General features: G+C 41.8%; 1 protein-coding gene across 1 annotated transcript in view; it reads right to left on the bottom strand.

The window, feature by feature from the left end:
- The window catches only part of GRK5 (G protein-coupled receptor kinase 5), a 197,748-nt gene that overhangs the window by 28,737 nt on the left and 141,270 nt on the right, over nucleotides 1-27,741 (bottom strand). The window contains exons 5-10 of the mRNA XM_044439879.1: nucleotides 26,680-26,780; nucleotides 21,056-21,148; nucleotides 17,114-17,177; nucleotides 15,911-16,051; nucleotides 15,033-15,223; nucleotides 1,141-1,178 (exon numbers count right to left, since the gene is read on the bottom strand). Coding sequence (XP_044295814.1) covers nucleotides 1,141-1,178; nucleotides 15,033-15,223; nucleotides 15,911-16,051; nucleotides 17,114-17,177; nucleotides 21,056-21,148; nucleotides 26,680-26,780 — 628 coding nt within the window. The remainder of the gene's footprint in view (nucleotides 1-1,140; nucleotides 1,179-15,032; nucleotides 15,224-15,910; nucleotides 16,052-17,113; nucleotides 17,178-21,055; nucleotides 21,149-26,679; nucleotides 26,781-27,741) is intronic.

Genomic DNA, 27,741 nt, shown 5'->3' with positions numbered 1-27,741 from the left:
TCTTTTGAAGTAGGGGATGGAAAGCCAAACCTTGTCTCAAATTCCTGTGATTTGTAAAATAATGTGAGTGTGCCAATATCTAGCTGTAGCCCACATATGCAAGTTAACTTGTCGCTCTGGAGGGACTGAGTGCGGACAGTGGATTATTGGTTGAAGGTTACCTACTTACAGAAATCACACCTCAGGGAGACCCCTGGCAAGGGTGAATTCACTACAGTCCCCAGTGGCCTTCGTCCTATGAATGTGGTCACAGCAGATAAACCACCACTTGAAGCATTGGCAAGGTTTTTCAATGGTAAGAAAAAGAAAGAAATAGCGAAACTCTTGGCCAATTGGTATTTAAGGTGCAATAAATTCCTTAGAATTTGCCTGCCATTCTATATTTAATCCAAGCAACCACACTCCTGCCACTATTTTTATGGAAATCACAAGATTAGTACATGTTTTGCATGGAAGGACAATGGACTGACGCAAGTTGTGGTTTCCTGCTCTCACTGCAGAAAGATGCGGCATAAACTGGGAGTTTGGGTATTATTGTCTCAAGTAAAGGCAGACATGCCTCTCTTTTGACACTTAACCCAGAAAGCCAGCAATGCCAACTGGATAGTTCATGCTTATCTGAGTCAACTGTGTGGTCAAGACAAGATTTGAGAAAATACATCTTATGGGTCTGGGCTTGCAAACTTTAATTTCAGAAGGCACACTCCTGATACCCACGATAAAAAAAATGGCCAAACACAACGGAAGACTGGTCATTTTCTCTTAAAGCAGGTAGTATGATAGTTAGTGGTTTCAGAGCTAATGAAAGGCGATGCTTTGTCATAAAAATATCTCCAAAGAGGAGGATCAAGGACAAAAGAGAGAGAGAGATCTGGAGGATACAAACCTCTTAAAGCAACAACAAGAAAAAACTTGTTAGTAATGTTATCATCACTTAATGCACACTGCTTTTTATGATAGCACAGTCTGCTCCCCTTGTAATGCCCTATAATTTTCTGTATTTCAAGACTAGCCCTGGTTACCACTCAGCCTCTTACTGCCTGTAAAGAATGATTTGGAACTGTACAAGTCCATGTCACCCAACTAAATGTAAGCTACTTTATTGTAGTAAAAGGCATTGCCTAATGCTCTTGGACTTACCGTAATCATCTAACAGGATATTTTCTGGCTTCAAATCCCTAAAAAATGAGGAGAGATGCAGTTATTTGGATGAAAACAGCACTGATAAGAGTGGAATAACAACACATCAGAATGTATTTTTCTTCCAGGCATTAAACAGTGGGGATTAAGCTCATTTAGGAAAGCATCCCAAAGCCAATTAAAAAGGGGCATTTCTGAAACAAGCTGAATTTCCCAACCCACCAGGTAACAGTCTGCTCTTCTGACACTTCAGTGGGATTTGGGTCAACAATAAATTCTGAGAAACTTGCAAGTAATGTAGTCATATTCATAGCCATGATATCAGAATGTATTCTGCACCCCTCTGGAGCAGGGTGGTGGGAGCAGGGGCAGTGGTTAGAAAATGGTGGTCTATGTTTGGGCACAAGTGATTCCAGCCATAAGTACCACTTGGCATTCTTTGGCAACTCACTGGCCATTTCCAGCCAAGAAATGAATTCAGAAAAGTGACTGAATGTGGGGGCAACAGGCTCCACACCTGCCCTCTATTCAGTCTGGGAGCAAGTGGCAGACTGTGAGAATCAGTGCAGGGTTCTCAGGTGCTAGCATGGTGTGCACCCACCCTGGCTCTCTTTTTCAGTCTGCTGAAAGTTTGGGGCAATGCCTGCCACCACAGAGGGGTAGTGATTCAAGTGCAGGACTGGGACTCCCAAGGATCAAGTTCTAGTCCCCACTCAGCCATGAAGCTCACTGCAGATTTTGGGCCAGCCACTGACTCTCAGCCTAATCCATGTCACAGGGTTGTTATAAGGATAATATTGAGAGGAGGAGGAGCATTATGTAAGCCATCTTGGGTTGGTTCCTTGCAGAAAATTACATGGATAGAATTCAACTACTCTTCCTCACCATGTGCTTTCAATCACCCATCATTTGTCTGAAAAGAGCTACTATCTCCATCCTAATTTACCTCCTGGGTGTTTCTTGATGTTAAAATGTCATTCTAGTCATATCTCCTTGGGAGAAGGGTGAGAAACAAAAACAGCAAACTATCTGGAAGGTTCAGTACAACTTATAAAGGTATATAGGCCAGTATGTTCTTTGCAGAAAAATCACTTGTCTCAAAGCTTAGTATTGTTTAAGCTGACTGGCTGTGTCTCTCCAGGTTTTCAGGACTTGGAGATGAACATGGGATTGAGCTTGGGAATTTTGGTGCGCTTTACTACTAAACAACTGTCCATCCCCATCTGCTGCAAATAATCTGAAAGATAAATCACATTTTATTTTTATTTTTTAATTATGTGCTCAGTTTAAGTAGACCATTCCAGTGGAAATGCCTAGATTTTGAAACAGCTGAATACCTGGAATAGTTACAAAGTTCACTGAATAACAGATAAATATCAGATAAGGATTAGTTACCTTTTTATTATACATGCTGCCTTCTGCAGGCAGGTAAGCAGCCTCTGCCCATGAAAGATGACATTCTCTGCTCTTCATGGGTTTCCTTCCTACCCTGCGCACTGCATCTCGCCCCTCTGACGCAAGGTCCCCTGACCCTCTATTTTGCATTCCCAGGAGGCTGCAGGACTGCTCTGCAGGAGGGGAAAAGGCACTCTGCTTCCATCAGCCCCATTCTGCATGTCTAAATCTGCTCCCAACCCCATGTTAACTCATTTAATGAATCAGTTATTTTATGAATAAATAGTGATTTATATTTGTAGTTATGCTTAATGCATTACTTTGAAGAAAACTAAATAAAGATAAAACAGAACAACTGGCTCATACATGGTAATTCATATGGTAATCTGGTGGCACTCCATTATTATCTGCAGTAACAAAACACACCAAGTAAAGAATTCACATTACACTATTTATCCTTCCCTACCCATCTCCTCCCTACACTGAACTGTGAGACCTCCTGAGCAAGTTCTCTGGACTTTGCCTCTGTGATCCAGGCCTAGCGTCACCACAAGTCACCACAAATCAGCAACAGTGCTAGGAGTCAACCTCTGGCATCTCGAATCATAACAGACTGAACCACTGCTTGTCATGCATTCAGCTAAGCTTCATAGGTATCTCCTCACAGAAACAGTCTACCATCAAGTGAAGATGCATTGACAATAACAGAGGTTGCTTCTATGATTAGAAAAATGGAAACATTCTTCTCCTGTGTCAGACAAATAAAGGATGACTGGAGTAGTTGCTTCTGTGATTAGACGAGGAAAAAGGAAAGAATTTGAAAAATGCTATGTCCTGAACCTCTTGTTAAAGAGCTTTAGAGTTTACTTGGTGAGCAGTTTTGGGAATTCCATTCTGAAGCCTGAACCCACAAATGTAGGGCTCACCAGATGCCATGTGACCTTGGGTGCTAACTACAGACGATGCAACGGCCCAGTCCTAATGGCTTTAGACGCAATGAGGTGTTTACATGGCGCTTCCTACGGGTAAGTATTCTCCAGTTCCACATTGCTAGACCAGAGTTAATATAGCAGTGAAAGTTGCAATGAACCAAAAAGGAAGTGATTCAGTGGGTTGGGTCCAGATATCCATCTAAGGAAGTGGGTCAATAGGAGATGACTTGCCTGAACCCTCTTTTCCCTGCCATCGTCCACAAACCCACCTCTTGCCCAATGTACCCTCAATGGCTTCAATCACTGCTAAGGAGAGCAGAGGGGTGTGAGGGGCAAGATCAGGTGGAGGTACCTTCTCAGAGTGGTGCCACCTAATTTCCCATAGTCTACCCATTCCTTCTCAGCAGGGAGAGTTGGGTGTGTGTGGAAAACCAGCTACTCCTTGTTCCTGGATCCAAACCACAGTTTTAAAATTCCAGTTAGTTGTTCACTGTCATTTGTTCTGAGTCCAAATTTTGTGGCATCCATTAGCACAAGGAACTGATAAAGCAGTGTGAGTTGACCGGCTAAGATGGCACACTCAACTCAGGTCTCTACATTATAAAAAGCTACAGCACTGTTCTTTTAACACAGGTTTACTTCACAACTTGCTATTTCTAGACAATGCAGATTTATATGTATTTACTTCTAAGGTGGCCAAGTCTACTTGAGGAAATGTTCTGTATTTACTTAGAAACATGGAAACAGAGCGAGTCAGAAGGGACCTCCTGGGCCATCTAGTCTGACTCCACTCACAACCTGCCTACCATGTGCTTGTTACATTTCTATCTTGCCTTTCCTCCAAAGAGCTCAGCAAGCTGTCTCTTATGCTCAAAACAACCCTGTGAGGTAGGTTAGGCTGAGAGTCAGCAACTGGCTCATAGTTGCCTAGTTAGCCTCTTGGCTGAGTGAAAATCAGAACCTGGAGCTCCCAAGTCCCAGTCTAACCTTCTAAGCAATGCACCACACTATAAAATCGACCAAGGTAACAAGTTTGATAAATTAACCTTATCAAAAAGTCTTTCTACAAAGACAGTATCTTCACAGATATTTCTATTGGGTTATATACTATTTCAAACACCTCTCCATATGAGAATGTGCTAGACTAAGTCACCACACAGAGATTGCGAAAGGAAGCAAATGTATGAATTAATTAGACTATAATTCTAGTCAACTTTCAAGGTAATTGTTGACTGGGAAAGGTCCACCCTTTACACAGGGTTTCTTCCCCAGTATTTTAACTTACTCCCTTTAAATGATTTTAAGCTTTCCTAACATTTGATAGGAAATGCAATGCTCCCACTACTACCCTGTGACTCAGAAGGGAACTTTTATGTTTGTTCAAAGTATATCATGCAGATTATTTATTATTATAAGCAAAAACACATGTACTAAGTACACTTTTTGTTCCTTCCCTTGTGTTGCTTTAAATCCTCATTGACCTCACAAGATAAACTTCACAAGATAAACTAGTGGTAGCAAGCCTACTGTTCAAAAAAAACTGTTCTGAGAAAATATGTGAAGGGCAGGAGGACACAGCAGAAAATGGATAGCTTATTTTATGTACGACTGCATTCTTATCCTCAATGCTAACAAAAAGTCATGTGTTGGGAGTGGTGCAATAAAGATAATTCTCAACTTACTTTTTCATTCTAATTTTAATCATTTGTTGGAAGAACCTGGATGTCGTAATTCTCTTGCATTCTACACATTGGGCGGAACTGATATCTAGCACTGGGGCCAGCCCCACCATGAGATGGAGGGCTGTATGCTCAGGGAGTACCAGCAGCCAATCCAGGGGATGTTCCTGTGTCCTCCACCCCACCCCCAATAATTTTCTCTGCTGGAGGACACAGCAATGTGTACCACAGAACCTGCTAAGCACACCCCCAGTTACCCTTCTTTTCTCAGGTGTGGAGGAGGATGCCGTCCTCTCACCAGTGTTGAAAAAGGATTCAGCTACCAGTCCAACTGATGTCTATGGGATGCAGGGAAGAAGAAGTGCTTTCTCCTTCACCTGAAGCTGGCAAATGACTTGGTTGGCTCTGTCTAACATTCAACGTTTTAATATGAAGGGGAGGGGAGGGGAGGGGAGGGGAGGGGAGGGGAGTTCAATACTAAGTTGATTGGTCAGAGATGTACTGTTGCATGTTTAATATTGGAAGATAATTCTGAATTTCAATACACTGGGAATCATTTTCAAGATTAGTGATAAACTTCATTGAAAGAAAGATTGAATGCAAGAAAGATTAGATAGATAAATCAGTCATAACATAGTCATGATCCGTATTTTGCCACCATCAAAATACGGCCTATGTTGTTTCTTTTGCTCTGTTCTAGATGAAACATTTGAGGTCAGCGATCAGGGTTCTATCCATTGGTGCATTCTGTGGACAGAAGTGGCGTATTCAGTGGAACACAGGGGCAGCTGATTCCCCCCTCTGAACAGCCCAGGAGGCTGCAGTGGGGAGGGTATCTACCAGAGTGACATTGAATTTAATCCCCAATCTCGTGAATGAAATTTTATTTCAACTGAGATCCCAGGAGTGTGAAAGAGGGGCTCTAATATCCCACCACTGCCATGTTTCTCTGGCTAAAATTACACAGATGCTGAAACTGCTACCAAGCACAGAAGACGCAGTGTGAGTATCTGTCTTCTTCAACCTCCGCAACTCCAGGAAATTTTGGAGTGGATTTTTTTGTTTGATCACGGCATAGGAGCGAAGAATTTTAAAAGCCCTCGCATTACACCATGGCCCCAATCCAAACTGCCCCTTCTTCAGCTTCTTTTAAGCAAGGAAAAAAGTCAGGAGTTTGTATCAAAAATCTCCCATGTCACAACTGTTCAGGCTCTTTGATTCTGACAGTTCAAATGCCCTCTGCTCATCCACTTCCTGGTTCTTCACATATGTGGTATGTATTAAAAGTGATGCTGAATCAATGGCAGATGCCTCTAGGGAAACTAGTGGCAGCTCACCACCAAGCCTGCTTTGTCAACCGGGAAAATAAAGCACAGGGATATCCCTAAGCTTCACTTATAGCCATCACTCCAAAGTGGACCTCGGGGTATAGTGGCAGTACCCCACTGTTTTTGCCATTTCCATTTCATGGAACTAGACCATGAGAAATGTTCCCATCAAGTAACATGAAACCAAAGCTTAATCCATGTGAGGGAGAACCATTTATTTAGCGGGTGGCTGATCTGCCTGGATGGGTGATGTTCACCCTCCATTTGCTAGGGCTGCACTCCACCTGAAGTTTAGTCTGGGGTACTCCTTGATGTATTTTGCAACTGGAAATTCTGGTCGCATCTGTAATACACAGCACTTACCAGCTTGCATGTGCCAGTTGGTGTGCGAACTGTGACTTGTCCTGGATAGAGATAGCTGGGCCCCAATTATCCGTGCTTTGGTAAGCTTCAGATTAGACTACTGTGGTGAGCTACATGTGAATCTGCCTTTGATCTGGAAACTGAAATTAGTCCAAAATATAGCTGAGAGGTTGTCAGCTGAAACTGGGAGTTATCATGTTTTATGATGGCTTGACATCATAACTGATTTTATTGGGATTTTACTTGCATAATAGTTACTAAATTTTTGTAAAGCACCCACAGTAAGGTATTTTATGAGGCATGAAATACAATCAATCAATCACATTATGAGTGTGTTTTTCCAACAGCTTATTTCCAGGTTCATTTCAAAGCGTTGGTTCTGGCCTTTAAAAGCCCATTGAAACCAAATTATCTGAAAGAACAGATCTTCTCTTGTTCATTAAGATCCATGAAGAAGCTCTTCTCTGGATGCTCCCACACCCTCTGGTACCACAGGTGGCTACCCAAGAAAGGACCTTGTTGGTGATGGTGCAGTATCTGTGGAATGCGTCCCTCCATGAGGCTTGCTTGCCACCAACTGTGATGTAATAACTGAAATGAAGTGTCATTTCAGCACCAGGTGGAGAGTGAAAAATAATTAACCAGGGCATTTAATTTGACTCATTGTATATTTACTTATTGTTGTTAAAATTTCTTTTTGTCTATTTGTTTTCATTTCTGTAGACTGTTTTTCTGCTACTCTTTTACACTGTGCTATTTTAATGTGTCCATTTATTATTTATTTTTATTTATTTAGGCTTTTCTATCCTGTTCATTAGCACAGAGGTCTCAGCATGAGTGTATGTATTTCTCTTTACTCTGTTTTTACTGTAATGTTAATTCTGTGTAAACTGTTCTAGGAACTTCTTGAAGGATGAGGTATTAAATAAATCCCTAAAACAAATAAAATTACTTTACTCTGAAAAAGCAAACCAATGAAAGTGAACAGAAATCTGCTAGCTACTCCTTGGTCTAAAATAAAGGATAGTCACCTTTACAGAGAAAGAAGAAAAACACTTCTTTAAAAAGAAGCACACATCACTGCTTGCTTTTACACGAACATCTATCTTCTCCACATCCACACCAAAAAGACAAATTGGCATCTTTTTTCCTTTGTCCTAATGCTCTTATTCTGTGCAAAAAGAGGCTTCATTTAATTGCTAAACTAAAATATACTACACATTCTAATTCATGTATAATGCAACACTAGCATACTCCTGATTGCAAAAGGCAATGATTCTGGACTCTAATATAAGCTGTCAAAACGTCACTACAAAATACCACAGGAGTCTGTGACAAGGAGAAAGGTTCCTCTGCATCGGCCCCAAACACATAGTACCTGCCAGTTGTGTTTGACCAACTCCCATCATCTCTGATCACCAAGGTCATTCTAATGTGTGGAACTTGCTAAAGGACATGGTGCTCGGATGGCAAAACAGCCAGCGAACTTACTTTATTATATTCTATTTGCTACTGCTTTACATCCTAGATAGTAGACCACAATCATCCTTAACTAGTTCCCATGCTTGGTTCCTCTCAGGACTAACCTGAGAGAGCCAGTGTGGTGTAGTGGTTAAGCGCATGGGACTGGGACTCGGACGATCTGGGTTCTAGTCCCCGCTCAGCCATGGAGCCAACTGGGTGACTTTGGGCCAGTCACAGACTCTCAGCCCAACCCACCTCACAGGGTTGTTTTTGTGGGGATAAGATGGAGGAGGAGAATGATGCAAGCTGCCTTGAGCCCTTTGTAGGAAAAAGGCAGGATATAAATCAATAAATAAAAACCTAAATGAGATACTAGGAAATCTAGTATGAATTCTCGTGCACAAATAGATACTAACCTTGGGGATGACAATCTCCTTTAAAAAAGGGCTCATCTGTATCTGAATATAGATCAGAAAAACCAAAAGCAAAAAGCAGCTGTGATCTTTTCAAAAAGTGAATTTGGATTAAAAGCACAGATCTCAGAAGTGCTCATATTGAAGACACGAGGCTGGACCCTCTAAGCAGTAAATGGACCAACTTAAATTCCACTGATTATGAGATTCCTAATTAGGACTAAGTCTGGATTCAATCTATTATTATGCTCCTTGAAAGTGCCTAATAAAATCAGCTATACATTGAGCACAGGCTTTTCCAACTTGGTGCCTTCCGGATATGTTGGGCTATAACATCCAGCAGAGTCCAGGCAGCATGGATGGCTGAGGAATGCTGTGAGTTGTAGTCCAATGCATCTGAAGGGAACCACACTGGGGAAGGCTGGGCTGAAATCTGCAGCAGCGTTTGGGAGAATCCAGTGGGTCACTAAAGGAAAACTACAGCCCAATGTTGATGCTCAGCACATACACACATTGCGAAACAAAAAGGGAAATCCTACAATTAAACATTGTATTGCGGAGTCACTTATTTTCTGCATGAGATCTTGAGATACTTCATCCATTTGAGGGTGTACACAATACTTTATTGACATCATGTCATAGAACCAAAATAATGATTTGTTCTATTTTCAACTACAGAGTATACTGAACTTAAAAATAAAACATTATTGAATAAATCTGGTTGGTTTTGCTATAAGGCTTTTTAAAAATTATTATGAGCAAACCTGCCCTTGAGAATAAATTATTCCCTCCCTGGGGGAAACCAAAGTCATGGGCTTCCACGGGAGGTGGTTGAGGCCCCATTGGTGAGGGTGGTCGAAGATAGGCTGGACATGCACATGGTGGGCATGTCGTGAGCGGAGCCGGCTAGAGCCAGGGGTCAGACGAGATGGCCCGGGAGCATGCGGAGATGCTTTGCCTCACCCATTCTGGTCCTCCTCAGCTGCCAAAGCATTGGCTGCTAGGAAGGTAGCAGGACAGAAAGGATGAGTCTGTAGGAGGATGGAGTATAAACCTGGAGAAGACAATATTCATTAAGGCCTAAAGGCTACAAAGGAGGAGGCAACTAAGGAACCTATCCATACCATCACTTCTGTAATAAAACCCTTTAACTTACACCAGCCTTGGATTTATATGCATGATAAAAGTAATTCAGATTTTGAAAATCCTGCTCTACAGCAAGAAAGAAAGCATAGAAACATAGAAACAGAGTGAGTCAGAAGGGGTCTCCCAGACCATCTAGTCTGACCCACAGCTCTAGCCAGCTCCACTCACGACATGCCTACCATGTGCATGTCTAGCCTATCCTTGAACACCCTCACCAATGGGGCATCAACCACCTCCCGTGGAAGCATATTCCATACCCATTTCTGAGACATGTTGGCTGTTCTGCTCCAAGGACCCACCTCATCAGGGGCCTCCAGTGGGCACGTTCCTGCTATGGCAGAGAGGACTGAACCACCATGGAAGAGCAGCAGGTTTGCATCCCAGCACTGCATGACTCCTTTGATCACTATAGACTAGTTTCCCCCCAGTGAGATGCTTCAAATGTGCTGGATTACAAGTCCCATCACCCTTAGTAATGTGTTATTTTACAGATCCTAGCATCTCCCAGCCAGTATGCTGGGAGTTGTAGTCCAACACATCCAGGGACCACCTATTTGGAGAAGGTGGCTACAAAGAAAACATAATTTCCCATTTTGCATCTTTTAAACATCATCTGGAGATGAATGTAGTTGGAATAAATAATGCTTGAACACACCGCTGTGTATTCACAGGTAACAAAGGTAAGGTGGGAATTGTAACTAAGCAGCCATCCATAAGAAATCTTTCTAAATAGATAGAATTGTAAAAGCCAGAGCTTTGTGAAAACTTTACAGAAGTACAAAGAAGCTGACACACACAGAAAATGTTCCCCAAATTTCGAGTGTTCTTGCGGCTGAAAAAGTTTGGAGACCCTCCCCATCCCACTGTATGATGATGGCAAATATTTTTAGGAACTAAATTGGAAGCTAACCCAATAAACTAGTTAATTATCACTTGGTAATGCTTGAGGAACCTCAAAGCAGCATACATGGGATTCCAAGACAGGTTTCCATCCAGGCATTCAGTGGACTGAATCCTGCTTCAGGTCCAGCAAGATGGATCCATTCTGTGCCTTCAAGACTGTGGTCTTGAGTGCATTAGGAGCAGAAATATATTTAAATATTAAATAGCGGTAACTGAAGGACCGATTGCTTACTGTAGTTCTTCAAGAGGTCATCTGTGAACTCACTCATGCAGGTTCTGTGCCTGTGCAGAGCAGTAATTCAGAACCCTTTAGAGTTGGGCAGAACTTTAGGTGGGAATTCCGCTCACCTATGCACACGCTCACCTACGCACATGCGTGATTCCTGCTTCCCAGCCATTTTCCTCCACTGCGGTGAGGCACAGAAGCAGGAAGGAGGGTGAATGGTGTGAATGCACAGATAACTACTCAAAGAACAACAGTTACAGGTAAGCAATCTGCCCTTCCGTTATAGCTCTTTCATGCTCTTTACGGTCTCTGTAATTTACACATATGAATGACTGATAAGCAGAACTCACAAAAAGAAAGCAGGAAATGATCATGCCAAACCTGTAAAAAAGCCTGCTCGACTGGGGGAGGGCACACCCCCATACGCTCCTGCATCCAGGAGGTAGTTGGCGATGGAAGTGGGTGGTTCAGAGCAGCTTGCCATGCCACACAGTAGTACAAATGGGATGCCCCAAGGAAGTGTAGCAGTTGACACAACAGTCCTAGTTGAGTGTCTGCAGACATGTAAAGTCAGGAGAAAAACAAGGCTGCCAGACATATGGTTGACACACCCATCTGGCAAAGTGTTGTGGACATATGGTGCCCTTTACTGAGGCCAGCACATCTCACCAATAAACAAGGAGAGGCCCAGAATGAACCTTTATGTTGCAAATAAAAGGAGAGAGCTTCCAAATATCAAGCAAGTGAAGCCTGATGCCTTCATTAGGAAGGTAGGATCAGAAAAGAACACTATTACTATCTTGAAATGGGTGGCACTGTGAAACCAGCTTTGGGAAAAAGAAGAAATCCAGTCACAGGATCACCTTGTCCCAGTGCAAGATCCAACCAGGGCTGGTCAGATCAGAACACACAGAGTTCAGCTGCTCTTCCAACTGAAGTGAAACTGGAGGAGAAACCACCTTCATAGGGATGGTTTAATTGGTGTCCTGTACTGAGCCAGGGGTTGGACCTGATGGCCTTCTGACCGCTTCCAACTCTCTTATGATTCTGCAGTAAGTCAGTCTGGCTGCTAGTCCTGTATGAATGTGTGACGGGTTCCATGTTGAAACTTAGAAATGTTGGTGGGTGGGCAGATATTGGCCGATCCCTTGAGGAAACACTTGGCATCTGAGTGGAGGAAGAAACCTTCAAGTCTGTTGTTACTAATGGGGACTGTGGCCAAGTACGTGTGGAACAAGGCCAGCACCATCCCAATTATTCTGTGAGAAAGAAGGAAATCAAGAACCAGAGAGAGATCATATGTCTCATGCTGTTGCCCTGCACTGTTAAAAAATGCCGTGAATGCCTTCCATTTGGTGTTACAGGATGCTAGGGAGGAAGGTTTGAGTGAGGCTATCATAATTCCAGGGCTTCCTTGGAGAAGCTGTATGGCTCTGTATGTGGGTAGGATGGCTAGAAGCTGAGATGTGCAAAGAGATTTGACTGGGTGGTCCAGCAGCTGAAAGACTGGTGGATTTGATGAATGAGTCTGACTGACCTGAGGGAGGGTTCTTCTTCAGATTAAAGGGTCAGATGTTGCCTTCATGTAGTAGCCTCATGCAGACTTGTCACTGCCATAGTTGTGGCCATTACACCAAGGAGGCACTGTGAAATGTCTGCTCATGGCTGAGCGTGATATCTAACAGTACATATTAAGTATTGTAGTGTATCTGACCTATCAATGGGCAGGAAAGACCAGGTCTGGGAGCCACTGAGGAAAGCCCTTATGAATTTTGAGTTTGGGAAGGGGTAAGGAAAGATTCATCTCTACGGACTGGTAGGCTTAACAACTGAAAAAGGTCTGAAGGGATGTTAATACTGGCCTGAAAGCAACTGAGCAACAGGGGGATGAGGAGCTATTCAATTATGAATGGAAAGATGATGATCCCTTGCAGTCTCAATGTGTCGCCACTAGAGGGGGTGTGTTTCGTGATGATCCTTGGCCCAATGGCCAGGTCAAAGCCTTGCACTGGTTTTACAGGTGAAAAAAAGGACATGTTGAGAAGCGGGATGAATGGTGATATGAAGCATTGAAGGGAGATAAGTATTCTAACAGAACTCAATGACAAATGGAAAAGTAAAGGAAACAAAAACAGTAACACTTGGCCTAAGTCCTAGGAGAGGAAAAGTGTAACTGTTTCTAGAAAGAAGGCCTTGGAACACGGAGAATGTTCCTGTAATGCCAATCACTGTGCAGATGTGAAGGAACAAAGGGGAAGGCAGAAGCCATGCCATGCAGCATACAGAGGGCCCTGGGTGGGACCCTCCTGCTTAATGTTCTGCCCAGCTCTAAAACGTTCTGAAGAATTCTCCTGAACAAGCATATAACCTGTAGTGTGAGTCCTAGTGACTATGAAGAAGAAATATACTTCATGGATTTGCAGAATCTGGAGATGCCTGCCTTCTTTAAGGAAAAAAAGACAGAGCCTTTCTTCTGCTTTAAATTCTCATATGAAGTGACAGGTTTGCAAAGAGGGGAAGTAAGGATGAGGAACTTACATGACAGTCCTCTTTCTAAAAGCCAGCACCAATGAGGTGCTCTTTTCCCCCAAAGAAAAGGCAATAGGAAATCATTTAAAAGTTTAAGCATTCAGTATATTTTCCTATGCAAATTTCATTGTGTCAATTATGACACAATTATGTACAGATTTTGCAAAGATTATTTGGAGGACAGAAATGACAATGGAATTATCCTTATTCCTGGAGTGAGCTTCAGGGTCTCTTTTTCAGTGTTCTTCCAATGCTGACATCTTTGATGCAAGCGCCAGCATGAGAGGATGCAACTAGCATACAGGGAACTGCTGGAAATATCACAGAGGTGAGCCATATGAAGGATTTAAACTGTGGGTTTTTTTTTTTAAACATTGTTTTCCTATAACTCATACTTTCCGTAAGATGCACTATCTTTCTTCCACAGGATCTATTAAATATAGGACACCAGAAATATTAATCTCAGAGGAGAGGTTCAAGAAGGTAAACAAAAGGTTTTATTCCCTGGTATCTATAGAAAAGGAAGAAGTATTTCCAAAGAACAATGAGCTCCCTAAATGAAGAGAAATTATGCGATGAAGCTTTCTGGGGGACTGTACCACTTCAGACATGAGAAGCCATGGTGAAATCTCACCATTGTGAATCTGTTGTGTTGTCTGGACACAGCTCCCAAATTCTTGCATGGTAGGATTAGTTTTCTGAAACCATGGAGATAACAAATTGTCAGATTTAAGATGCCACACTTTAGCGTGGCTTCTCTGGTCATCCAGATCCAGGACTGACATTTTACTGTTGGTACAGAAATACCATACAGTCCACTGGCAAGACCTTCTAGCCTTTGATATCTACTACCCTCAGTCGGCTAGCAGCAGATATGTCATTGCTCACTGTATTCCCATTGACAAAGTACTATGTCTGTCTCCTCGTTGACTTTCTGAAACAGGGAGGCAGCACAAAGATAGGCAGAAGCAAAAGTGGGAGATTGTAGCAAAGCAGTTTATTTTCATTAATAAAATCTCTGTGGGAGCTGGAGTGGCTAGGAAGCACCACAGATATGCAGTCACAGTAGGGAAGGAGAAAGAAATGGATCTGCCTCAGGACCGCCATGGACCAATCAGGAGGAAGCTGCTGTGGTTTATAGGCAAGAATAGGGAAAGGATGGGGACGTACAGCAAGGCTGGGAGGGCAGTAACCACAGTGCCCAAGTACCATATGACTGTCTGACCAGTAAAAGTTCAGGCATGTCACACTGTGGAAACAGCACAAGGTTGTTTGCCATGTCATGTGAACCCAGCCACAATGTGCAAATAATTGCTCGTTATAAAGAGTTCCCTGAAGTGAGAAAAATATCATGTCATATCATGAGAAAGGGATTGGCTGGCCTTCTGCTTGTTATGTATATATATTTTTAAAAAGTCCTAAGACCTTTTTAATGTGGCATGTATGGACCATAACACTTTTTCAGAAAATGGCCGACTTGTACAAGTTTCTGAAGTCACAGGAAGAATACTTACCTGTACACAATGTTCTCTCTATGAAGGTCTTCCAAGCCACAAAGAATCTCTGCTGCATAAAACAAAGCTCTTTCTTCCTCAAAGCCTGGGTTTCCCATATTGTAGATGTGGAACTTCAAGTCCCCTCCATTCATTATGGTCAGAACTAAACAGAGTGCATCCTTGGTTTCATAGGCATAGGCTAAGTTGACCTAGAAAGAGAATTGTGTCAGTTCAAGTAGAAGAAAATCCTTGTTGAACAGATATCATTCATTGCCAATGTTTCATGCCAGGAGTGACATATGACATCATATGGTTTAACAGAAAGAAAGGGGGGAAATGGACAAATTGTCAGCTAAAAAACCTGTCAGGAGGCAAAGGCAGCCAGATAATTTCACTGGATGTATATTATCATAAAGATCTCACACAGTACTGTGGATTCACACTTCCATGATCACTTTCAGGAAATGTACAGATCTGATGATAATAGGTATTTGATAATATATATCTTCTGCCCATCATATCATCAGCAGCACAACAGCTGCCAAAGGATTCACAATGTATTCTGGAATGTTGTACTTGAAGACAATCTGCAAAAAAATATGTTCTATGACTGAGGTCCTTCTGGAGGAGGATAATTTATCATAAGAACTTACTTTGGAACCATTCCAGTCTACCAAAGTCTGTTAATTGCCAGTGAATGGTATATAAATTAAAAAACTTGTGGTAGCAACAGTAATGACAAAAGAAATCCTATACAACCAACATAGAATACTGACTTGAATCAAGATGCAGCCCTGGAAGTACTGTATACTTCCTGTAACCAATTTCATTCAAATATATATGGGAATGCCACCTAATGGAGAGCCGATATCCATTGAAAATTTGGCAATACTTACTACAAATTGACTATTGACTTTTTCTAGAATCTGCTTTTCATTTAGGGCCATGGATTCACCTTTCCTCTTCTTTATTCGTTTTTTCTCTAACCTTTTGCACGCATACATTTTTCCAGTCGCTCGTACTTGGCAAGCACATACCTGAAAGGGGCAGTGGGGTGGGGGGCAAATTTTGGAAGGAAGGAGTATAGAGGAGAAATTAGCAACATAGCAAAACCTCTTCTTGACTATGTATCTCAGACCCCTTATTGTTAAAATTAATTCTTTGGAATTAATTGGGCAGTTTATTTTCTACTCTTCAGTATGAGGAAAGGAGAAATGCAAAGAGCACTGAACATCTCCCACGTACTAAATTGAGGTACATTGACCAGAAACAGTGGCGAACTGCAGGCTGGACTCGGGGCAAACGCCCAGACTCCAGTCTGCAGAATGAACAGGCGGGTCCTGCAAAGGCCGCAGGGATGGCTTACTACATTTGAGAGGTATCGAAGTAATATAGATTACCTTTTGAAAGGGAAGGCCTAAGACCATGTGAGGTCAGATACCTTAACCACATAAAGAAGAGAGTCTCCAGAGGACAGCTATATCCCAGACCCCCTTCCTTACCCTGCTGTGAACCTGTTAATTCCAGAGTCCAAAATGACACAACTGCACTACTGATGAGCCTAACATTTATAGACCTTGCAACCGTCCCCTTTCAGAGGGTCCAGACACACAGGAGGAGAAAGGTCCCTACTAAAGCAAGCTGGGAAAATGGGACACGCCCCTGAACTAGTTTTCAAAAGGACAAAGATATCTGTGAAATGTAAAGGGATATTTGAAGTGGGGTTTCTCAAATGGTCAGCTGGAAACCAATTTGCTCAAACCTAATGATGATCTGTTCAAATCAGTGTGACCTTAGCTAGCTAGCCCTAACTTAAGCTGCAGTAGATTCAATACAGCCTCTCAAAATATGCCTAAATCTGGATCCAACCTGTTAAAATTTACCAGTACTTCAGAGTTACATGCAAGCAAAAATTCTCTTTCGTATACACAGGGAGGGCTGCATGCTTGCACACCTGAGCCCACATCCATACCCACACAGCACTCATGGCTCACTCATGAAAATTTTATTGCTTAATTCATCAGATTTTTTTCCCTGCACGTTAATTTGTTGTTCCAAAGAGGAAACAGTTTTTAACAGAAGTTTTCATAATTACTCACCTCCCCAAAACCACCTTTTCCTAATACCCTGTACTGCCTAAATGTGTTTTTCGTTACTGGTTGTCTGAAAGAAAAAAATAAAGGCAGGGTGGGGGAGAGAAAAAGGCTGTTAATACCATTTGAAAAACTGTTGATTTAAAGTAGACTAATTGATCATTTGAGATTATTAGCTCAACAAAGGAGAAGTTAGCAGAATACTATCATACATGTAAGAATATACCAGCATTTCAACATTCCACATGGTGATAATTTTTTCAAATAACATTTTTCTAGTGACTTGTTCCCTGCTTCCCAATGGTTTGCTACACAGGCAGCCCCATCATCCTTCACTGGAGAAAGGATGCCGAACCTGGCTAGATGCTCCTTTTCTTTCTAAATACAGTCAGAGCAACTAAATGTGGAACCAACATATCACCTTGACAAACATGTATTCCCAGATCCTCATTTGTACTGCCCAGCTTCAACCAAGAAAAAATGGCAAACAGGATGAAAAGCATCTATGCCTTCCAGAGTTCACCGATTCTCTCCTGTAAATGTCCTCCAATTCAGATTTTTAGTCAATTAAATTCAGATGTCAGAGTCTGATGGGTGAAAATGGCAGGGGAGAATCAGCAGCTGGGAAAGTTTAAGGGCCTACACACTGACCAATCTTCCCTTATAAATGATTCTCTGGCCCACCTGCCCTAACCCCTTTAACACTAAAAATGGATGAAAATCCCTTCTTTGTCTCATAATGTCACCATTATCTCTGAACATTCCTCTTTTGCAGACGTACGGAATGTAGCAGAATTGCAGTGGTAGAACTGTATAGTGAGAGCAACAGTACACGCACAAAGAAACTTCCACTGAACTTGTGCTTTATCAGAATTTATCAGAATTGTAGGGACCCTGTTGCATAGCCTGGATTCATTCTTCCATGAATGTGAACTGGGCTAATCCTGTAAATTCTACCTTCTTCCATGCATGCTAATGAATATCAGGATGGGATTCCAGCAGGTCCAATCAGCGCTTCAGATTTCCAGGGAGAAAAAAAGGGAGCTTTCCAGGGAGATGGAGCAGTGCAGTTTCCTGTGATGTGTTAGAAATGTATTAAAGGAACACAGCTCTGGAAATGACCCTGAAGTCTAGAGTCAGAGCAGGAAAAACTGTTCGAGCGTGTGATGTACTCTGCACAGTAAAACATAAATAAAAAATGGAGTTGGGATAATGTTTAAGGGATACTGTGATGGCCTGATGTCCTTGCCAGATAAAAATAATCACTGGATTAAAAAGACAGCAATTGTCAAAGGAATTCTGCCTTTTCCATCCCAGGTGAAATATGTTCCATTTATGTGCTTGAAACTGGGCAATCTTGAGGTAGCGTCATAGCATCTATAAAGGCAATTTGAATCTCTCTCTCCCCACTGCTCTCATCATGCTTGTAAGCTGATCATAAAACATTCTGCTAATGTGAAACCTAAAGACTATGGACAGGGGACTACCTCATATTGCCATTTTTCAATGTCAATTAAAGGGACAATTCAGGACAGGACACTTGTGTTGAGTCAGGACACCAAACAGCAACATTTGCAATTTTATTTCCTATTGATCTATCTTTTTTTTTTTGTTGTTGAAGGCATATTGGCTGTGAAGCTGATTGCTTTCCACCTCAGCACTGGATACTTCAAAGAAAGGTCAAGTCTAGATCTGGGTCACCCAACTCCCATCTATAATTGGATTTTGTAAACTAATGGAAAAAACATGTTTGTCATGTTTTGGTTTCCTTCCACTCCCACACCCACCCCAATGAAAACATTACTTCATCAACAAACAATTCAATATGTATCTACAGAAAATACTCAAAACAGAATCATCACTACTGTAAGAATCAATCCTGCCACCAGGGGGTGGTGTGCCAATACCTTGGGGGGAAAGCTACAGATCCCAAAGTCATTACGAAAGGCTACTGTGAGCCTTCAAAAATGGAAGGGAATGTTAAGTAATGGAAAAGGTGAAATCCTTGAGTGAACAGCTCTCACGAACCACATAAAGGGTTTCCACATTCATGTGCTACATTTTGGAAATAAAACCTGTTAGAGGGGTACGGTTAAATCTGTCCCTTTCCCTAATTCCACATGGGTGGAATTGCCTTGCCTGTAGTGAAAGGAAAGCACCATGCCTGCAGCAGTGTTACTGAATGGGACCAGAATACATGTCTGGAAAAAATCCGAGAGGACGTTTTATGGACCCTGCTGCTCAGCCCCACACCTTCCCAGAAAAAATCTTGATCGCTAAAATCCTGAAAGGCAAATGTATATTAATCTTCAATTAATGGTTTCTAAAATTATTGAGAGCTGACTTATAAATATAATATTTTAGAAAAGAAAAATGCTTTGGACCACGTGCAGTGGTAAATACTGGGGGAGGAGGGGAACATTTATCTTCTAGGTTGGGTTGGGAGAACCATGTCCCATGTCAGGGATGGGCAATTTGTCGGTCTCAAATGTTTTAGCCCACTGGTGGCAACCCAATGGCACGTGCGCCACAGCAGGCATGCAGAGCCCTCTCTGTCGGCACACGAGCCAAGTTGCCCCAGCATCGCCCCAGCAGCTGAGCATTGGATAACAGCACACATAAGGGCCATGCACATGCTCAGAAAGTAGTGGTGCCAGCCGATGATGTCACAAGAAGTGACACATTAGCCACAACTCATCCAAGCTTTCGCATGGCTGGTCAGTGCACTGCCAAGGATATATATATATTGCTTGGCCTGGCTGTTTTCAGGTTTTCTTGCAGTGTTGGCAGGTTGTGATAAATAAGTGGGTTTATTGGGAGTACCCAATAAACTTGGGTTGCAGTTTGGGCACTCGGTCTCTAAAAGGTTCACAATGACTGGGTTGCGGTTAGAAAAAAGAGGTGCCCTGGCATGATTCTGATGGTTGGAATGTGTTTAGAATGGGCAGAAATGTTGAGCTGTGCAGAAAAAGCTACTTGAGGAAAGCTTTTTCAAAATTGTCCTAGTTTCAATGGAATTTTAGCCTTACATTAGGGTTGGGGCTGTATACCAGGGTAGGATTAGGTTTAGGAAAACGAGGTGTCCTGGAATGATTCTGATGGTTGGAATGTGTTTAGCATGGGCAGAACTGGTGATTTCTAGTTCTATACTAAACCTTCAGTTTTCAGGTGTTATTGTAGTGTTGGCACTTTGTGATGAAAAAGTGGGTTTTGGATTGTAGTTTGGGTCCTCGGTCTCTAAAAGGTGTGCCATCACTGTTTTAGTCTATCATCATCCCTCAGCTTTGCTGTGCTGCCTAAGGCAGATCAGAGTTGCAGTCCTAAACATCTGGAGGGCACACGTTTTCCACCCGTTGATAGTTTCAAGCAAAGTCCTGGTGCAAAGTTCTGCATAACACCAGACTCTTGTGCAGCCCTGGTGAAAATCTTCCAAATGCTTCTTGATTTTGAATGGATCATTGCCAATTCATATATATGTCAATGTTCAGATGAATGGTATGAAAAGGTATTTGAGTAAACTTGCACCAAATGTCCCTGTCCTCTATAGAAGTGCAGTTCAGTTGATGGAGTTTGCTATGGCATTGCAGAGATGGCTGCCAACCTGGTTGACTCAGAAGAGGATTAGACAGATTCAAGAAGATCAGGGCTATCCACCACTATGAATAGCTATAAATCAGAGGCAGTCTCCTTTTGAATGCTAGTTTCTTTGGAGCATGAGGCTTCTATTGTACTCCTATCTTATTTATGGGCTTCTCATAAGCATGTGATTGGCCAGTGTGGGAACAACCCTCTGACCTGATCCAGCACAGCTCTTTTAAAATATTTTTACTTTTAGGGGCAAAAATGTATTCTTTGATTGATTTGCTCTAAGTGGGAAAAGCATCATTCTAGTCTTACTTGTGTTCTATGATATCATATGTGCATACAGCATTCACCTTTACCACTTACCTTTCCAGCCATTTCCACTGGAGAAATCTATCAAAATACATGCTGTCTGAATATTCTTGAAACGGTTGTCCACTTAAGTAGTCCTGAACAGATCTGTCTCAGATGAAAAAGGCAAGAAATAGATTTTACAATCCTGAGATTCACTACAAGGAAGTGTTCCAGTCCCTTTTAAGTGAAGCTGGATAGACTAACGTCCACTACTTAGCACATAAAAACCCTTTAAAAACATAATACACGCTATGGTTAATGCCAAACGCTGTGGATTTTGATGGTATGGTCTATTGCTAATATTTAAGGCTTGCGAAGGCCTGGCTTTTTACTGTTACATGCCCAGCACGTTCCATTGTGGTGTTTCTAATTTCTATCTTGCCAATAAATTCTTTATTAAAAGCCTTGGAGCTGACTGGTTTTTTTCAAAACAACCAGGCACCCTTGCTTCAGGTGTTTCTCAGTGTATATAGTCGACACTATACTCTGCAAAGCTGCTTTATTTCAGCTAGGCAATTAAGCACAGCTCATTTCTAAAGAAGCAGCAGCCGCCTTTCAAATCACTACTTAATTTTTGCCTTTTCACTTTGGTGTAAGGCAAGTTTTTCCTATATATTCCACGTTCTGAAGCTAGTATGAACCAAAGAATCAACTCCTTTGAACACCAAGTCCAGTATGTCTCTGCCGTAACGGTACATTCTCCATCCATCTGGAATATGTTAAACCACTATTCCAACATACATGATACAAACAAAGCTAATGGGGCGAAATGAAATTGCCAGTGCAACAAGCAATTCTCATTTTCTTCCACAGCAAAGAGCAAAATGAAAGTGGGAAAAGGCCGTTCCAACACATAAGCAAAACTAAGTGAGCGGACCACTTTTGATGATCTTTCGCTTTTGGTAACATTCGCTGTTTTCAGGCCTTCCTGTCCAGACAAACACAAGTGCTTGGTTTGCAAGAGCAAATCTTTTTCTAAGGAGCTTTGCAGTACGATAGAAACATTGCCATGACTTTGCAAAACTGGTAAGCGCTCTCCCAGACAAAGGCCATCAGAGCACACACGTACTTCAGTGTCATTGTGTTTCTATTTGAGACGGTCTGGCTCAACAATGTACAGAGATATTTAAATGTTCTTTTGCCCAAGTGGCTTCTCAAGCTTCTTAATTTTTTTCTCAGTTTTGAAACAAAGTACAACCATGTATCCATTTGAGAGAGCAGAAAGCAGATGAACAGCCTCCTTGTCTCATTGTTTTGCCCTTTTGTCTCGAATGCATGCTCCAGAGCATCAAGGCCGACTTTCCTAATGACACAAGAGTGAGCATCAGTCCCTGTGAGCTGTTCGAGCAATTTTCAGAATTTGGTCGATTTCCTCTGATGAAGGATCTCATTGTTCTGAAATGCATAGGACTAAGAATACATTATTCTTGGTGGTCTTGCTTTGTTCTGCATTCCTTGTGGTTTCATACTGGCCTTCCAACAGATATGCTGGCTGAAGATGATGGGAGTTATAGTCCAATCGAAAGGACACTGGATTGGGGAAGATTGCCCTATAGGTATCACCTTTATGTAGGTTAAAAAAAGTGTACAAAGCACGTCTGCTCTCAAGCAGAGACACACCTATCTTGTCACTTCGGAAGTTGCATCATTTTGCTAGGGAGTTCTGCAGAGAGCAAAAATCCCCACTTTTCTCCTTTATTTCTAATCCAGTGGCTAGTAGCGTAACAGCCAGCATTGCCACATTTGTTTGAACTCAACATTCCTTTGCTGCTGAGAGAAATAGATAATTCAGAGCATGTGGCAAGCTGCCTTGTGCTTGGGCTCCCCAGGGTTTCAAACAGGACTTTTCCAGACACAGCCGGAGCCGCCAGCAATTGGACCTGGGGCCTCTGGCATGCAAGGTGCATGTTCTGCAACTGAGCTCTTGCGCTCCCCTAGATTACTGTTTTTCCTTCCCCTTTTTATTGCTGCCGCCACTGCTGCCACCACCACCACCACCATTTTAGTGTTAGATATTCAATCTTGCCCTTCAGATAGGCAATTATGCTACAATAAAGAATAATGTTCATAAAATGAAAGAGGTCCTGGTTTTGGGGAGGGCACTGCCTTGCTGCTCTATGCATTTATTCCTTTCCCATACATTTTAGAAAGTCAGATCAATGGCAGTATTTAAGCATACATTTAAGCATATCATCCCCACCCCAAGAAGCTCATTTACTCCTTTAAAAAGTTTTCGGAAATGGCAAAAGCCGCTGGAAAGCATGTCAGAGTGGCTTGATTATTTAACCCATGGATTGATGGGGTGGCCAGTGAATAAGCACACTCTCCCACATCCACCTGGCAAACAACTGGTTTAGTAAACAGCTCAGGATTGCCTTGTTCCTGGGTTGTTTACTGAGGTGTCTGAATCTAGCACTCTGGGTTATTGAGAAAGAAACAACACAAAGTATTAACTTATGTTTTGTTGCTGGGAAAAAACTCTGGTCTATTTCTCCCTCAACAATCAAGACAATTGAGTTCGAATGTTGCACCAAATGAGTCAAAATCAGGGCATTCTTGGCTTGCTTGCTAGACTAGATGCAGAGTGGAAGTGGTGAATGAGTGTGCTCATGTGCAGTCCTGACTACCCATGAGTTAATTAACTGATTAGTATGTATATCAATGTGTCACAGACACTAGATGTTCGTGATGTTTGAAAAAAAAAAAGGCCAAAGGAGACAAGTATTAGGTGCAAATCGGGGGTAGCGTTAAGGAGCATGACACTAGATTTGGAACCTTGAAGCTTTCATTTGAACCCCAAGAGAGGCCATCTGTCCCACCTCCCTGCTATCCATGGCGACTTTCTAAAATGCAGGCGTAGGAGCCTTGATGAGCAATGTAACATCTGATCCCCTTGGTTTTGCTGGATTTTTGTGCACATGTGCTTCGCCTCCTGCTGTCCCTCCTTTGAATTGTTTGTCTGTGTTGTTTTGCTTGCTTGAAATCTAATGTGATCCTCTCTCCATCCATATATTTCTTTTAACAGAAAGGGGTGCCCTTTGGGACATGATGTTTCACAGCATACATAAATTAGCATGTGCACATTTTTGCTTCCTTCCCCACACTTGTGGGCCTCAGCCCTGGCACCAGACACTGCCCCGGCTGCACATAATAAGCTTATTATTAACAAACCTTTCCATTTGGAACCTATTACTTGGCTATAAACCTAACAGCTTTGGCTATAGGAAAGTATATGAATGAATGTCATATTTCCTTTCAATGTTGACTTATTGGAATTTACAGTTTTATTGTTCTAACAACACTTGTACAATCATAATAAGCATGACTCCTGAAAAGTAAAGAGAACAATGCATTTTGCTCACAGCAGCAAATTCACAGTATGAATGTTCTGGAACTTCAGGAAGGATCGGAGGGAGGTGGTGTCGGTGCTGCTGCTGAATGGCTTTTGGACACCTTTGCCCAACAACGCATGTGTAAATATGAAAAGATTTATTTGGAATAATTTATGGAGCACCTATATACTTCCTCTCAGAAGGCGTTCAGTTCCTGTGGGTTTAGTAGAGTCCCGGGATCTTTGACTGCAATCTATGACTGCAATGCTATACAAGAGTTAGGAGAAAAACTGCAGTCTGGAGCCTGCTGGGATTTGTAGGTCTTTTTTCTCTTTAACCTTGCATAGGATTCCAACCTCAGTTGTTCAAACTTCTTTATAGTACCATTCATCACATCAGATTTCTGTGTGGTATACAGCATAAAAGAAATACAAAGAAAGGAGGGGAGAGAGGGAGAGAGAGAGATCTTCAAACTGTTTTTATTTTGTATTTAAAAAAATGTTAGGCCACTTTTAAGGGAGGAACTCTCCTTTTTGTTGTTCCCTCAGCAGAGAGAAGTGAGGCAGGAAGACTTGTTGGATAACCAGCAATTATCTGAATTTTACTTATGAACACCATCTAGAACTGTAACTCCCACGACCACATTCATCACAAAATTGTTTATTATTGGGTGAAAGTCTCTGATATATATATATCCCTTAAATGTCAATGTAATCCACTTTCAACACAGCACCCCTCATTTTGGGGGTAACTGTGGGACCCAATTTCAAACTGTTGGGGAAAATGGAAGAAAAAACTTCCAGAACCCCAAAATAACATTTTGATGCCTCTGCCCACTCACAGACCACATTTTCTGAAAGGAAATGGGAAATTTAATAGCACAGGGGGGAAACCCCACAAAGAAGTAGGTTTTGTTTAATGGGAAGAAAAAGTAACTGATGGAGCAAGCTAAGTATATAATTTTAAGGCAAGACTCTAAACAACAAAATAGGAGGAAACAGTGTCCAATAATTAAGTTTGTACAATTAAATCAGTTGAGATACAATCCTATGGTTGGCAAACAGTGCCTACCAGGGCCATAGGAGAGGCTGGAGTTCCAGATCTGACCTCAGAAACACACTCCGAGGTTAGATCTAAGATTTCAAAGTCAGAACTGGAACTCAAAGGTCAGAGTGTATTCACACATGCACTCACACACCCTTGAAGCAAGCATGGGAAAAATCACACCGAAAGTGGCTCTGTGGGTCCAACTTCAAATCCGGAGGTTTGTGGGAATCTGGACAGTGGGAATGGAGGCATGAGACTCTGCTGTGGTATGATGTAATCTGGTGGTCCATGAATGTCTCCTTTTTTGCCAGGGCAAAAAATGGGTGAAATTGGAATCAGTTGGAATCAGTCTCTTCTGTGGTCACTGGACATCTCTCCCATTCTCAGCCATGGTCAGGAAGCAAGCTGAGATCAAGTTTGTGAACACTTGCGAACACTAGCTGATACTTAGCTGAATGTGTGCAAAGTACATAATTTTTCGTGCAAGATACACAATGTACATAATTCTTTGCGTGAAATATGTGAAGCCCATAAGACACATGAAGCCACAAGACAGCAGAGCTCCACTTGAACTTGTTCTTGCCAGATGTCCACACACGTTTGGCATGATGCAAAATTAGGGAACAGAAAAAGTAGGCCAAAGTCCTGGGAGCCGAGCTGAAGAAATCCAATAATTCCCTCAAACTGAATTCCTCACATCCCTAGATCAGACATCTAAGCCTTTTGCAGGATGGGAGGAGCTTGAAGGCATCCTTTGTCTCTGTGTTCCTTCCACCTTCCATTGAATTTTTGTAATCCTCAGAGTTTGGTGGGTTACAGGCAGCCATTTTAGATTGCACTACCCATCAATTAAAATGTCTAGTGGTAGACATCTGAAAGCCGTACTGGCATCCAAGAAGCCTCTTTAGGAAGGACACTACATAAACCAGTGGATGCCATTTTAGAGTAGTGATCTTGTAAGTGATCTCTCTAAGATTTAAATGGCATAAAGATAATGGACTAGGAAATGGCAGATTGACATGAGAGCAGGAGGCCAGTATACTCTTCAAAATGGAAAGTCTGAAGATTACAGATGCCAGATTATTTTAATTTACATTATTTCTATCCTGAAGCTCCCTGGGCAGTTTGCAAGACGTTTAATGCTTCAGGTGAGGAGGTGAGTTAAAATTATCAACCTCTAAATGGCTCTGAATGGAAAAGTAATCATGTGGAGAGCCACAACAAATAACATGAGTTTTGGATATCCACTATACTTACTTCACACAAGGTAAGAAAAGCTCTTTACAAGGGCTGTTTTCAAGTTTTTCTTCTGTCTGATGGACAAGATCTTGACTGACCTCTGCTACATAAGCTGGAGACTAGGAAAAAAACAGAGAGGATCATCAATACATTAGCTTTGTGATGGGAAAAACATTTCCACAGTGGTAACCAAATTCACTTTGGACATTTCCAGACCTAAGAAAACACCACCAGAATTTATCTTGTCATGGATGATGATTGCAAGTTTTAAAAGAGAAACATTCTTTGTGGCTTAGAAAAACATAGTCATGTGGGAAACTGGGCACTTATTTGCAATAAAAATGATAATCCTTTCAGATAGTCCACGACTAGCTTGTCCTATTGGTCTTCTTTTAAAAACATGGCACTTGTTTATAGGTTATGTGGATATTCTTGAACCTCATATAAAATTTCCCCAAAGGTGTTGTACTGTTAATGCCTGTTCACTACATACAACTTGGGCTAGAAAAAGGACCTATAATAAAAGGGGTTTTATAAAAGTGTAAATTCTAGCTCCATTGAAATTACTGGGGACTTAAGTTAACTTTGGATACAAATAATTTTTGCAATGTATCCTCACCTCTATCAGGAGTATTTCTGTTCAAGGTCTCATTTGGGCAGCCATATCTTTTCACAAATAAGTCAGTTTATTTCCACCTTCCCACACCAGTTTTCTTCCTCAGCATACTTGTTCCTCCTCATGGGGTTGAGTATGTGTTACTGTTGCTTTTTTGTAAGGGCTGCCAAGAATTACTCACACAGAGGGGTTTTTTTAAGTATTTATTTTTTTCCTTAACTTCCTTCAGGTTTTTCAGTAGCTGTGTTTCTCAGCTCAAAGCCCTCCCCTCAAAATATATTACAAATTCACCTTTTAGCATAAAATGCATTCAGAAATATGCATTTATATATGCATATGTATTTATATGTGAGTTTTGTGACACAATAGGCTCAAAAATAACTTTTTAGAAGCAGTTTTGTGCTGAATTCTAAATACATTATCATCTATTAATGAGCATTAAGTACAGAACAGACTTATGAATG

The sequence above is a fragment of the Varanus komodoensis genome, unplaced genomic scaffold, assembly GCF_004798865.1.
Source record: "Varanus komodoensis strain SLA01 unplaced genomic scaffold, ASM479886v1 scaffold1, whole genome shotgun sequence".
NCBI classification, from domain to species: Eukaryota; Metazoa; Chordata; class Lepidosauria; order Squamata; family Varanidae; genus Varanus; species Varanus komodoensis.
Note: the sequence above shows the minus strand (reverse complement) of the source record. Positions and strands in the feature narration are given on the sequence as shown.